The 15,029-nt window shown below is 30.2% G+C and overlaps 1 protein-coding gene across 9 annotated transcripts in view; it reads left to right on the forward strand.

The window, feature by feature from the left end:
- Positions 1-15,029, forward strand: part of LOC148234236 (5'-AMP-activated protein kinase subunit gamma-1-like) — a 175,614-nt gene that overhangs the window by 89,453 nt on the left and 71,132 nt on the right. For 8 of the 9 annotated variants that reach the window (XM_088188128.1, XM_088188129.1, XM_088188127.1 and 5 more), the window contains 3 exons: positions 1,055-1,126; positions 1,237-1,359; positions 7,588-7,624. In XM_088188128.1, coding sequence (XP_088044254.1) covers positions 1,055-1,126; positions 1,237-1,359; positions 7,588-7,624 — 232 coding nt within the window. Of the gene's footprint in view, positions 1-1,054; positions 1,127-1,236; positions 1,360-6,689; positions 6,866-7,587; positions 7,625-15,029 lie in introns of those variants that run through there. The other variant, XM_088188134.1, reaches the window with a different exon arrangement.

Here is a 15,029-nt window from a genome sequence, read left to right on the forward strand (position 1 = left end):
AAACTTATACATTATACCTTCGCAATAGTATAAAAAATTCCATTAACTTGTCAAGAAAAAATAAAGATTTAGAAAGTCATTAATGAAATTTGTTACTTGACTTATTTGAACAAGAGCAGGTAGAAAAATGCATGAAGTTTGATCTTAACCCTTTGAATAGTGAATTAATTTATAAACATTTGTTAATTTGTTAGTATACACCTGGGAATGAGTTAATTTTATGTATTTTTCCATAATTATTTTTGTTATATATGTATCATTATTTAATATTTCATTTATAGTAAATAATAAAAATAATCAGTGATTCTCAACGTTTTATTGCTTTGATTTATTTTACTACTTTTTTGTATTAGTATGTTTTAATAATTTATCTTAAAATTTTTTTATTATTCAATTTTGTTAATTTATTATACATATTTATTATATATTATTTGACTTTAGTGTATTTTTTTATATTAGTAGAGGCTTTTAATATTTTTTCAAAAAATTAATATAATGTTAATTTAACTCATACTTTTTAATTTATTGGTATTATGTTCTATAGAAATCATTTACAATAATTTAAATTAAAAAAATACTGTATAATTTTAATGTTTATTATTGCTTCAGTTATATATGTAAATATATAACAATTATATTATGTGTAAATTTATAAACATCTGGGGTACCTCAAAACAGTAATAGATCGACTGCCGTACATTGACGGCGATACTCCTCAAAGAGTTAACAACGGCATATCATCAAAAACATAGAGTTCTTTAGGGGGTTGTTGCCCTAGGGGTGGTTGATCAATGGTTCAAGATTAAACTTTTTTTCATTATTTACAAATGGTATTTATAAGGTAATTTTTTTTATTAAATATGATTATGAAAATATAAAATTAAATTAAAAATCAAAATACACAGAACACTATTTTAAATAGCTAGTAACTTTAATTAACTTTAACTTTGAAGCATTAGTTGTTCAAATATATAAAATATAAATAATAATAAAATACAGTATACTGTTTGTATCATCATAATATTTACCATCATCTATATTTTTAATTTTTCAGAACAAAGGTACTAATCGGCTTTCACCCAAAGATGGATCTGCACATCCCCATGTTGGCGGCAGCGATGTTAAGGTTTGTATTAAAACGAATTCTTTTTAAAAATAGATTAAAATTGTCTAATACAGTTTTTAATATATTTAAATGTAGCTATCTTTCTAAAATATAAGTTTTTAATGTTTCAGTATTACCACACAGTCACGGCTGGAGCTTCACCGAGGCGGGCCAATCCCATGAACAGGGTTATGGACATATTTAGAGGAAAGCAGTCCAACCTACCGCAGGAATCACCCGAGCAACGTTCACGGGTATATATATAACGATTTTATATATTAGAATACGTATCTGGTGCGGATTGCCGAGGAATGGCTAATCCTAGAAATTTTCAAGTTTGCATATATTGGCATAAATGTACATGTATTATTATATGTTTTTTAAAATATCGAACAGTGCCATAAACACTATCGTTTTAAAAAGTTTAAGATATAAACTCGGGGTTCAAGTTTGGTAATTTTTTGCTATAAGTTTGGAATTATCCATTGCCCAATTTCTATAGATCGGCAAAGTTATGGCAAAAATAGATGTCAGGATGTAAGTGAATCTCACATGTAAAAATATTTGTGATGTGTACAGAGAAGACTAATGTACTGAGTAATGTGAAAAAAATTATTTACCTAGTCAAGTCATGATGGTCAGATTTGTAATAAAAAAATATTCACAGAATGACAAACTGGAGGTAGATGGCATCCATGTGACATATGATATGCTCTTGGTGGGATTTTGAAGGTATATTTCTGTTAAATTACTATCAAATAACAAATCCATCATTTTGTCAATTGCAATTGAAATACGATCAAGATAGTCTAGCATGCGCTTTGTAACTAATGCTGTAAAATAAATTTAAAGTTATTGCTGTATCCCTATTCGACATATCTTGATCCTTCCCATTTGTTTCTTTTGTATAATATTGAATTTTGTATAATAATGAAAATTGTTCTATCACCTTTGACGGCAAGATATATAGTATATTGGTGAATATGTGACGATTTTAAAAGAAATTGAACATGTTTACCATATTAGTATCTTGAAATTAATGAATGGTGATCCAACATCAGTTTCCGAACCTTTTTTTTTAAAAACCCTCAAATTTAAGGGTATCCTCGAATTTTTTTATTGATCGAACATTTAATGTATTTCATTAATTATAGAAAATAATATCAATTAAATGCCCATCTCTGGACCTTTTGCAGTAACTAATCCTTTCGATGACTTTTTCGCACATTTTGGGCGGTATCTTGGCTATAACTTGGCGGATGTTGGTTTTTAGGCGCTCTGACATTTCGTGTTTGCCACTGTAGACAAGACTCTTAAAGTAACTTTTTTCACTATGTTGCGAATTGTTCGCTCATGCGGACAATGATTTTGCTCATAATCTTTCCGTAAATTTCGATACACAGTTCGAACAGAATTGTTATTTCTGCAGAACAATTGAACGGTTAAGCGATCCATTTCGTAAATGTGTTGTTGCAAACTAACATTTGACACTTTGAACACGTGTGATTATTGACAGCTGTCTGATTTACAGTGCTCCCAACATAGGAAACTGGAATTGTATCACTCCATACAATACTTTTAATTTAGTGGCGGATTGGATGAATATCTTGTTTAAATCACCCAATGGTGGCTGATTTTTAAATAGCCATGCTTATTGTTATCGAAGCTGTAATGATTATGCTGCGAAAATTAAAAAAAATAGTTTAATTTCATCCTTTGAGGTTTCTAGCCATAAGGTTCTCTCCTTGAAATGTGTTCTAAAATGGAGTATCTTCTTTAAGATATTGTCGACATTCCGTTTTCGATTGGGGTTCTTAATTATAGATTGCTCACCATTGTTATTCACAGCATCTTTCTCAAACATCACAATTTTAAGGCCTTCAATCCTTGTTTATCTTGTAGTTACTGTCAATTTTACGCCTTTTAGTGCCATGGGCCGATTTAATCAGCCCACACTTGATCCTATTTATAAAATTGTTTATTCTTCGTAAAGCATAAACTACATATACATATGTACATATTTATTATACCCCGTGTCACGACAAAAGCTCCACGGACTTTTGGTCTAACGTTCACGACAAAATGGACACTTCTAGTAACAAGCATGAAGGGAATTGAGATGTCGTATTACCAGAGAATACTGATGATCTAGAAGCAACGTGTGAAGAACAAAGCTGTCCTCCAACTTCTTCATTAAAATAGAGAGCTTCTTAGTAATATAAGGCGTCGAAAACTTGAATATTTTTGCCATATAATATGTAGCCTTCTATACGTAATAATGAAGGATAAAATAGAAAGCAAACAGTTGCTAAGAAGAAAGAGACTTGGTTCTGTAACATCAGAACGTGAGTGGGACTTAGCCTTAAAGAATTGTTTTGGCTTGCCCAAAATAAAGATTGCATGGGCTGCGAAGAGTGCCTGCAAGTGGTAGTTTTGGATGTGGCAATCCCGTTATCTAGCGAAAAAAAAAATAATGAGATTTAGAAGGCATTATTGAATGAGATTTGTTGGATTCACGTGAACAAGAGCAGCTAGAAAATGCAACAGGTTTTCCCGTTGTCGATGGATTGCCCATAGGCATAAGGCATTTTCCTGCTAAGTTTGCAAATGATAAAATAAATAAATAAAATATTTAAATAAAAATTATTTTCATTCCTTTTAGTGTACCTTAGTAGTTCATATTAAAAAAATATATCAAAATCTTTAAAAAATATCATATGTATTTACATATTTTATTATGTATGCGCAATGAATTTAAAACTATAGTTAGTACAATTATCACACATGTTTATAAAAAATATTTTTCTTATTGTATCTTATTTATTATTTTATGTGTTAAAAATAAATTAAAATATTGCAATATTTTATGAATAAGATCGAAACTCGCTCACTTTACTTCAGGTTATCAAGTAAACAGCAATTACAGTTGTTGTATATTAAAAACAGAATTTGCAACTGGTGCTATTTCAGACTTCATATATTGAACTCGAACTAACCATTAGTCTTTCAATAAGAACTTTCCATGTAGACTATTGATTAATTATTTTAATGAATTAATGTTCGATTCTATATTTATCTGTTTATTGCTGATCTTTTGATAGCAAAGAAGATAAGATTTCATACCCATAAGGTTAACAACATTACCAAGGCAAAGTTTTACCTTTCTTTGCTAACTTAAAATATCTCTGATAAAGATCCATGTTGATATTCAACATTTTTATCTTGTACATTTTGTCCCATGTAAAGATTATCAACTAGAACGGCAGTTTGAACCAATTGTACTAAAAACTGGTAATATAAACACTCTAATTCTTTAAAAGGGCATTGACTTTTATGGTATTATACATACTAGGGATTAGTTTTCAGAATATACATTATTATATAATGTATATTTTTATCATTGCTTTCATAAATAAACATGTTCTGAAGAAATTAGGAATGTCTAGAAAAACATGATCTGAAATAATTATTATCATTATAAATTTACATATCTATAATATATATCTGCTATACCAGGGGTCGCCAAACTCCTGGACCAAAGGAGCTAAATATGAAAAGCACAACGTCTTACAAATTTTTCGAGAGCCATACATATATTTTTACAAATACGATTTATTTAAGAGAATTAATTATAAGTTTTAATTGCTTGTTTATTAATTATAGAAAAATTTCCAATGAGGGATTTAAAACAAGTACTAGGGTTTATTTAATATTTTTAAATTCTTGAAATCTCCGCACAAAAGATTCCCTCATATTTAATATTGCTCTCCTAAAATAATCAGTGCTAATGAGGGAATTATTATACAATTCTTCGAAATGAATCAAGGATCACTTCTCTTAATCTTTAGCGAAAAGGAACAATTTATTTTCGAATGAGATCACTTCTTCGATCATTGAAAACGTAGTGTTTCCTATCCCTTGTAATTTGTGATTGAGAAAATTTTTGTTGTGATGTGATATCTACCATGAAATGTAATTTTTGCTACCACTGATCATCTGTTAATTCTGAATATTGTACATCGTTTTCTTAATTTCTTTTAAACAAGAAGCAAAAGGCTTTAAAACTTCACTACTTGAAAGCCAACGCACTTTGTTGTGAAAGAGAATGTCTTGATATTCGCTATCTATTTCACTTAACTCTTTACATTGACGACGGTGGAGCGCTTTTGCCACAATGTTGTTGGTAATCTTAACTACCAATTCCATAACTTTTACAATTTTTTCTGGAAATGTCTGTTCACAAAGCGCTTCTTGTTAAAATCATACAATGAAACATTAGTACTTCGTGTTTATGTTTTTCTTTTAAAATTGAGACAAATAATTTATTCACACCTGTCATACTTTTTGCCCCATCGGTTGCAATTAACACAATTTTATTTAATGGAAGGTGATTTTTTCAATGCATTCAGTTACGGCTTTTGCTGTAAGTAGCAATAATCCCAAAAGTTCTATAGGGCTTCCAGATGTTGCATAGCGCATAAAAAGGGAAACTTGAGCTGTGTAGTTTATGTCGCAATACTCATCTACAACAATTGATAAAATATAAGCCAATTTTACATTTTCGACTTGTTGGTAGGTTACATTTAAAGACAATTTAACAGTTCTATCTTTCATTGTTTTTTTAGGAAATAACGGTAATACGGAGTTTATGCTTTGATTTTGAAATTCAGAAAAATTGTGAATTTGCTTAAGTTTTTTGTAAAAATTGTGAATTTAGCAAAAAAATAGCCGCACGTACATACCCCAAGAGCCGCGGTTTGGCTACCTCTGTACTATACAATAGATGAAAATTGTATACAGTTAAAAATTGGATGTGTATATTTGAACTGCAATTGAATGTGTAAACTGAACCACTAGCACTCAACGGTGGAAGCTCAGAGGCGATCAACAATTTAACAACTCGCGGGGTTAGATTATTACTTGCTTATTAAACTTGTCGGCTACGTGCAAATTGACTTTATCGTAGATATGACAGTTGTGTGTATTAATTTTCGCGTTGCTATTATTGTTTTCATGGGTTGCAGTATTTCAACCACAAAATAATAATGAATTATAATTAGTTTTTGATATTTACTTAATTTAAATGTAGTAAAAAAATCGATTCCTTTAAGATATTGGACAGAAAAGAGGTCCATTCTGTCAACCACTGAAGAGCTATAGATCAAAAACAAATCATAAACAAAATATCAGAAGAGAAAAAAGCGACTAATAAGGATTATTCATGTCTTGTCTTCATATTACGGGAAATTCGAAAGAGTGAAATATTATTGTTGGGCGTATTGAAGATTTAAGAACAAATATTTTCGTCAACCCATAATATTCGTTTCTCTGATCAATTTAAATATTCACCGTGATGTATCATCGTCTCCATTATCTCGTTTATTCGTATTTCCGCTACATTGCCTCTAATACGTACACTATATTTCCAATATTCTTTGGTTATGAAATTGTGATAAGTTGCCTGTATTAGCATCCGACATCCTACATCCGCTGGAGCACTTGGCTACCTCTGGATCATCTGCCGGCTATTAGCGAATTTTTAACGCACTTAACCAGCGCCTGCCATTGTGATGGCTGCTCTTGGCCGACGCGCCTGCTTCGTCTTCGTCATCAGCCACCATGGCTGCTTACTTCAAATGGATAACGAAACCGGGCAAGAAACAGGATCAATTTTCTAAAAAGTTCGACAAGCCGAGGAGCAGGTCGCTGGATCCTCGCGCGCTGGAGATCAGCGGCGTAAGGACCCTGCTTCTTCAGCAGGTATGAATTTGGAAAGTGAAGTGAAGAATATTCACTCAAATAATAGTGAATTGACGATCATAATTCTTTAAAGAATTATTTTACCCAAATTTGTGTGTGTACATATATATAAATGAATAGTGATAAAATATTGTAAATATCAAAAAGTAATAAGATATAATAAATAATCTTATTAGTTGTTATATAATATAATATATCATATAAAGTAAAACATGGATTTATATGTGTATGTCGTGTTTTATTTCAAATGAAGACCATGTTCTTAAAAAAATACAGCATAAAAATAATATTGCGTCGAAATGCGTCTATTTTATAACATTTTTCTTCTCGTTCTTGCGATATTCTTCTGGGTTGTGCTAACCAAAAGTGTTTGCGTTGTAAATTACTTACGACATTGTGCTCTTTTGGGTTGTTTTTTTTTTACTTATTCTCAATATTCGTGCATATAGTAGATTTTGTGACATGTACATACATTGTCGTAAAAATTACAAAACGTAGTCTAGGTATGGTATATAATATTAGAGTGGAATAAAAAACTAGTAATGATAAAAATTACAGTTGATTGATTACATTTATATAAAATTATCATAATACAGAACCAATGTATAATACGTATCTTGTAACGATGTAAGATAACCAATCGTTCACGGATATGATGTAAACGCAAAGGTTAGTAAAATATTTTAAGCGATAAATATATTTTCTTTTCTTTTTTATTACAGAGATATGTTCAGAATCAACAATCCATGACTGCAGCCTGTGAGTACTTTTTGTTTATTTATTACTTTTATCGCGTTTTACCTTATATTACCTTTGCGGGACGTTATCAATCGTCGTAGATATGATCGCGTGTGTTTGTTGTTTAAATTTCACTATCTTTGCACACGCACGTTTTTCTTTAAAGAAAAATATTTCTTTACCCAACAAAACACGTTTTATTTAGTTTGGGTAATTGTAACTAAACGGTTACAGATTGAACCGTCGCGTCGCTCGAAAACGCGTGATGCGTGACATGTGTGATAATAATATTTTAGTTGAAATTACAATAAAACATTTAAAATAACTGTTCGCAAAATAATACATAATTTGTCTGAAATTTTATAAATACCAACATGGTTCGAATTAATTTTTTATAATGTCTCAAGTTATTCATTTTCTATCGTGTTTAAGATTAGAATTAGCTTTCCTATATGTTCCTAATTCTTCGGATGAATATCGTGTTGAATAATTAAAATAAAGTCGTAAATACTGACTGTTAGCTGTTATAATAGTTGATAAATAATATAATATATAGTGACTGATTTACAAACTTTGGTTTGTCTGTTGTCTCCTACTTAGTAGCTGTTGATTGTGTTTACCCCGTTGTAACACATTGGGTTAACGCCTGTCATGTTACAACAGAAGATTTACCGAGTAAACTTTATAAAATATAACAAAATACAATCTTTTAAAAAATTAGTTTCATAGATAATAGAAACGTTTTTTACTTTTAACGAAGAGATTTTTATTTTTTTGAATGTGTGTGTACCAAGCTAGTAAGCATCGCAATAGAAGTATTATAGTTGGGATGTAAAAATCGGTTGAAAATGTTTCTTCTGCAGAATGACGATTTCTCATTTTTCTAGTATTATAAAACATTTTTTTTTAAATAATTTATACGAATGTTTTCAAATGGTTTACAAACACTGCAATTTTGAAGACAATTATTTAAAAAAATTATCTGCTAAATTCACAGCTGCATTTAGAGCAGGTAGTACGATAAGGGACATTTCCAATTTACATTCCGAAAACATTGTTTGACAATATATGTTTTATGACCGATTAACAAACATTTTATTTCGACTTTCTTGAACGTTTGACGGGCAAAAAAAGTAAAGATCAATGACTTTAGAATGATTATATTATTAAGTCTTTAACGATGATTTGTTCGCCCCGATTAAATTAATCATGAGTCAATGTTTTAATGTGAATGCTACAAATTATACGATAAGCTGTTGTCATTTTTTAAAAATTACGAGAGAAAATATGTGATGGAAAGTGACCGTAAATTAAACAAGCAATAAATAGTTCAGTTAGAGATATAATAATATCTCGTATAATACTTTGAAATTAATTAATAATCAGCAAAAAGATTTTCCAAATACAAATATATACTGTTTGTGAACAGAATTTCGGCTTACGAACAGATTCCATAGACACTATTCACAGGAGCCACTGAGTCTGAGAAATAACAGTGCTAGAAAATAGAAATTATAAAGGGCCGTTTTATTAGAACTTTAGACAAAATAATACGTCTTACATTGATTCTTATGAGAATAATTATTTCGAATTTCGAACAGTTTTACAGAACGAATTAAGTTCGTAAACTGAAGGTCCACTGTACTCTATTTTACATTTGGATCAATTTCTCTAGAAATGGAAAATATCTAAAAATTCAAAATAATTTTACTGAAATTTGTATTAAAGTATTATATCGTAGCGTTAAGTGTTAATGTTTCTATTTATAAATATTTTAATCACTTAAGATAAATAGTATGTGTACGTTATTAAAAACATATCTAAAAGACTTTAAAGTCGAATGAATAAATAAATAAATCTCATAAGTCGTTGACGTCTATAAAAAAATTAACTGTCAGTTAAAAATATGATTATCCTTGTTTTTACCTCAAATCAATTATTGTAAAATTAAATTATAAACCATGAACATAGTAATAACAAAGTAAATAAAATACTATAATTCTTAAAACTTTTTTCTGGTCATTTAATTGTTTTCTAAAATATTAGAGATAATATACAAATTATTAAAATATAATAATTGTCGCTATTTTATAATAATATTTATTTTTAGAATTCTTTAATTCCAAATAACAACATTCATATTTCAATAATTTTTAACTCTTTCTATAACAAAGATTTTTTTGAGAGATATGTGCATTAAAATACGTACTTCATTCCATAAAACGAATTGTTTGTTCATTAATGTAAGGTAAATCTTCGAATTTTTCTTCAGAAAGCGATTCGTTGCATAAAATTATTCATAAAGTGTTCACTGTTCTGTCCAATGCTCGCTCCCTACCGCTTACTCACATCTAATCTGCACAAACAATTCATCTCGTAGAATAATTATTTTATAAATTGCTCATTTAAATTGTCCACTTTCTATATATGCATGTATGTATTACTTTTATTTAATTATTAAGTTCAATTGAATCAATGCGTATGTTTTATGTATATAACACAAAAATTGTACTTCTGAAATATCTCATGAATACTGAATGATACAATAATCACAGTTAAAATTCTAGTATTTTCATATATTAGATGAATTTATGATGCGTTACTTCAAATTAAAGTCTCCAATTACTCGAACCATCAACTACTCGAGTATCGAATATTAAAATTTTAAAATACTCGAGTACTCGAGTACTTTCGAGTATTTACCAAATGTACCAAAATAGCTATTATTCAAATTCGTGCACATATAAATAAATAAATAAAATACTTAGTATGTTAATTTTTACAATTATTTTAACTTCACGAACATACTTTTTAAAAACAATAATGCAAAAAGTGTCTCGAATTTAATATTACTGCTAACCTTTGGTTTTATTATTCCCGTTATGGAAAAAACCCTTTCCGTTGCTGTTGATGTTGGTCTTATTGTCATTAACGCGTTGGATAAGGCTTTTAATTTATATCTGTTCGCTTTTTATAGATATAAAATTTTTTGAACTCTCTTTTTATGTTCTCTTCTTTCATTCCATTCTCTGCTTTTCTCTTATTTCCTTCGACTATTGACAAAATAGTATTTTGTAATTCTTCTTGAATAATTTTTTTTTCTTAACAATATACAATATTCTACTCCTTCTGATTATTGCGAAGAATTTAAATCTATATCATTCGAAGATGTATTTGGGTGAATCCCTTTCACTCTAGAGCGTAACGGTTCGCAAAGAACTAACTTTACTTTAAATGCCTTTAAAACACACAATTGTTTTGATTTATATTTTAAGCTGAGGGATCAGTATAAACAATTGACAACACTTTACACTACAACTGCATAGTCATAAAACCTAAAAAAATTTTTGTTGATATTTCATATTGTTCATTGCCATACATTAGATAAGTAGGGACTGTCGGAACAGAAAACACAAAAGAAATTTCTCCGTCGTACCCACTAACATAGCCGACGACCGGAACTATGCAACTATGGAACTATGAAAAAATTATACCTGATAGTAACCGCTCTAACTCGGGACTTCGGGCATAAACGCCAAATAAAAGCAAGACGTTAACCTTTACCGGACCGAGTTAAAGTTATTTTTGTTTCTGAAATATTTCAAATTTTTTTAATTTCGAGTATTAATCGAGTAATTTTCAAAATACTCGATTATCAAGTACTGGAAAAATAGACAAAAATACTCGAGTATCGAGTACTCGATTACTCGAATTGGAGACTCTACTTCAAATGCAGACGTATCATAAAAAATAGCTATACTAAACATAGACAAATAAAAATAGCAGTTCCAGCGTGTGGACACGTTACCTGTAATTGCTTAATGAATTATTGTTTTATTCGTATCATGATTGGTTATATTGATCGTTTTATATTTTGCTTTTTCTAAAAGAAGAAAACTTCAGAAGCTCTTTAATAAAATTAATCAAAACGACTTATAGATATGGTAGTTACTATAATATAATTTATCTATTACATATATGTATGTATGTATCATACTTACTTACGTACATATATTTTAAAGTTATCTATAATGATGCTCGTCGATAATCCAGATAGATAAATAGTTGTCGACCAACAGTCAGGTGACGTTGTGCGTCAATTAGTCTGAATCCACGCTCTCCATTATATCCCGATGGCCGCGGTTAAATGCAAATTTCTCCAAAATGAAAACTTTACCTTCGTCCTATAGAAATTGATGTATTCATCGTTGAATATTCAACGCGCAATGTCTTGGTCGTATGCACATCCATATATTATATTATAAAGCGTTCGAAGATTAATCGAGCGGACTCGATTTGTTTACTCGGTGTCAGTACAAATTTTCTATTTGGTCACGTTCGAGAAATACTTGAAGTATACGATTTATTTAAATATAATGAATGTATATCCATATTCTTATAGTTCATAAGAAATTAATTAATAATACCCCAGAGCGAAAACGGTTGAGTAAAGCATAAAGATTTGATTGCGTAGTTTTGGATTTTGAGGCCGAAAGGGTATGACTTTGCAGCCAAATAATCGCAGGAAAAGATGACAGTTTATTTAATAGGTACAATTTACCACAATATCGAAATGTGGCTCTTGGAAGTCAAAGAGTCTTCACTGGTGTGTCGAGTCGTGTTTGTCGGCTGAGTGCTGCTGGAGTAACTGGAATTGTCGTCTTGATGTCGGGTTCTTGTAATTTTCTCTGGGCGATCTGATTATGTCTCTCGTGACAATCTGCCTCTGCCGGTGTCTTTCCCGATGTGACCAAGTGTCCCATATACTATATTGATCGTTCGAGACAGCTCTGGCGAATAAGGATATTTACAATATGTTTACGCATTAAAATAAAACTTACTTTGTCGATCGGTAACCAGGGAGTTTGAAGAATAGTGGGAATATACGCATGTTGTCTCTGACACACGTCTTGTCATAAAAAGAGTTGTTTTTTATTAACGGCGATACATCCTATTGTTGATGCTGGCATTTTGTGGTACTGAGATCTCTCTTCCGTTGTGTGATATGTGAGGTCAAAACTCATAATGGATTGATACTTTTTGTAGTGCGGGAGATTTTTTTTCTTTGTTCAAGTGGTCATTATGGTGACCTTTAAATTATGACTAATGGCGAAGGTGGTTTAAAAGTCCCCACGATACTATGTAGTATATTTGAATATAATCAATTATACTTATGCTCGATGTGATAATTTACAAAAATACTAATAATTTGCCACATATATATAGAATGGTAGATGTGGGTATCAGAGTTTTTTTATTATTATTTTTAATACATATAAGATATTCTCTATGAGCTGTATTAGCTTATTATTAGAGAAGTTTCAATACCAGATATGTACGACATAGCTCGATTGTAATTAATCACCACGATATTCATCCGTGAGATTAGGAAATATACCTAATTTGTGATGATCGATCGGAATTATAATTATGTAATAATCACTTATTCCGATCTTTTAGACACGATAGAAATTTAAAAACACTAAGGTTCGTATGGGATTCGAACCCAGGTCTAATTTTATGTCAATAGTCAGAGACTTATTCCACTCGTCTATCGTGCTGGTGGCAGGTCTTATAAGTCTGAGAGTCGAGTGACAATCTTGATGATCTGACGAATTCTTTTACTCATGTGATTTGACTACGTGTTATATAATTTATATCGATTGCTCAAGGGTGCTTTGTCTAATCGTTGAGAAGCAATCGCGTTATCTTCGGAATCATATCCTTAAAATGTTGACGCTTATCACATAAAGCTGCCTCTTGCAAGGGTTTGTTTTTTATGCTATGGTAAAGACTGATCATTAATGGCTTTTGAAAGTTTTTGGTTATTGTGCAATATTGAGTATTTCGCACGATTTCTATATTCACTGTTGCCATACCCTTTTTTGTATTTATATAAAGCTATTTACATCGTGGACGGTAACACTATTGTCGCCTTCAGATTTTTATTTCATTGTTAAAAATCATTTGCCGTTTACTGGATCCTATATTAATACCAATACGAGAACCCCCCCCCCCCCTCATACAATACAAATGTTATTTAAAATATTTTTTGAGTATTTTATAAAAAAAATACATATAGTACATTGAGTAATCTTATATTTTTGATGATATCGATCTATAGTTTTATTATTATTTGAGTTATATTAGTATTTTACAAGCACGCTGTATTTTAAAGCGATTCAATCAGCTAGAAGTTTTTTTTTATATTGTAAAAGATTTTACAAAACATTCGCTTTGTGTCGATACTATAGTGTTGTTTCGAGTTTTTTTATAACTACCTTCATGTACTAATCTCTTTCTTGTTTTCTGCGTTTGCTGTTGGAACGCGAGATCAATTCATAGTTCATTTTTATATTATCAAGGGTCAAGCGCGGAGCTATGTGCTTTGTTTCGCCTCTGCGACGTCTCATTGATGCAATCGCTTTTATTGAAACCGTATAGAATATAAGTGTCTTCTTTCCGCTTGTGTTTTTGTACAACTTATGCTGTGTAATATAGATAACAGAAAATATATTCAATCAATATATTAATTGCTTATTTTATGATGATATCAGAAAATCCTCTTAATCTTAATTGCTGACGCATTATAAGCATGCGCGTTAAAGCACAAGTTGAGATTACGAAACTAACCCGTGAATTATCGGACTTCATCCCTGATTTCATACTTAACCATTTGTTCGTGGAAAGCGACTAAAGTCGCCCAATTGATTTTTTTATCTCTTTACGCAAAAATCAGTAAAAAAAATGCTTTTCAAGAAAAAACTTTTTTTTGTGAATAAACATAAAATATCATTTTAAATGAATAAAAATTTAAAAATCAGAACATTTAAACACAGTATCAAGACTAAATTTACATTTTTAAAAAAAAAACAATAAAATATTATTTTTGATTAACGCGTTCAAAGGGTTAAGGAATGTCAGGTCAAGCTTCTTGATTTCACCTAGTGCATTTTCAACTTGTCACTTAAATCGTCTTCGTTTCCTGACTTATGAAGATACACAAAAGGCTAAAAAATCATAATACTACAGATCGGTGGGTTCCTGTGGTATAGAACCTAGTCCTTATATATACCTGATGCATTACGTGAAGTTTCCTAAAAGCACCGTTGGCATCATAAGATTCCCTATCGAGCTCGACGGTTTACCGTTACATTCTAATTAGAATCCACTACTATTTGCCTCTCAGCCATACACCGTGGGGGTGTTACCATGCGGTTCTAAATATATATTTACCATTTTATTTTTATTATATAATAATGCTCTTTTCTTATAATAAATACAAATATTTTATTTCTTTTGTAAACAACAATAGTAGAAACACGGTTTATAATGACTGTAATAATTATATTTATTTAAAACATCTTTGAAATTCTGCGAAAAATAAAAAAAATAGATACGTATATATATAAAAGAAGCAAAATTA

This window comes from Plectrocnemia conspersa, unplaced genomic scaffold, assembly GCF_051122295.1.
Source record: "Plectrocnemia conspersa isolate PC_06_02 unplaced genomic scaffold, ASM5112229v1 ptg000006l, whole genome shotgun sequence".
Classification (NCBI taxonomy): domain Eukaryota; kingdom Metazoa; phylum Arthropoda; class Insecta; order Trichoptera; family Polycentropodidae; genus Plectrocnemia; species Plectrocnemia conspersa.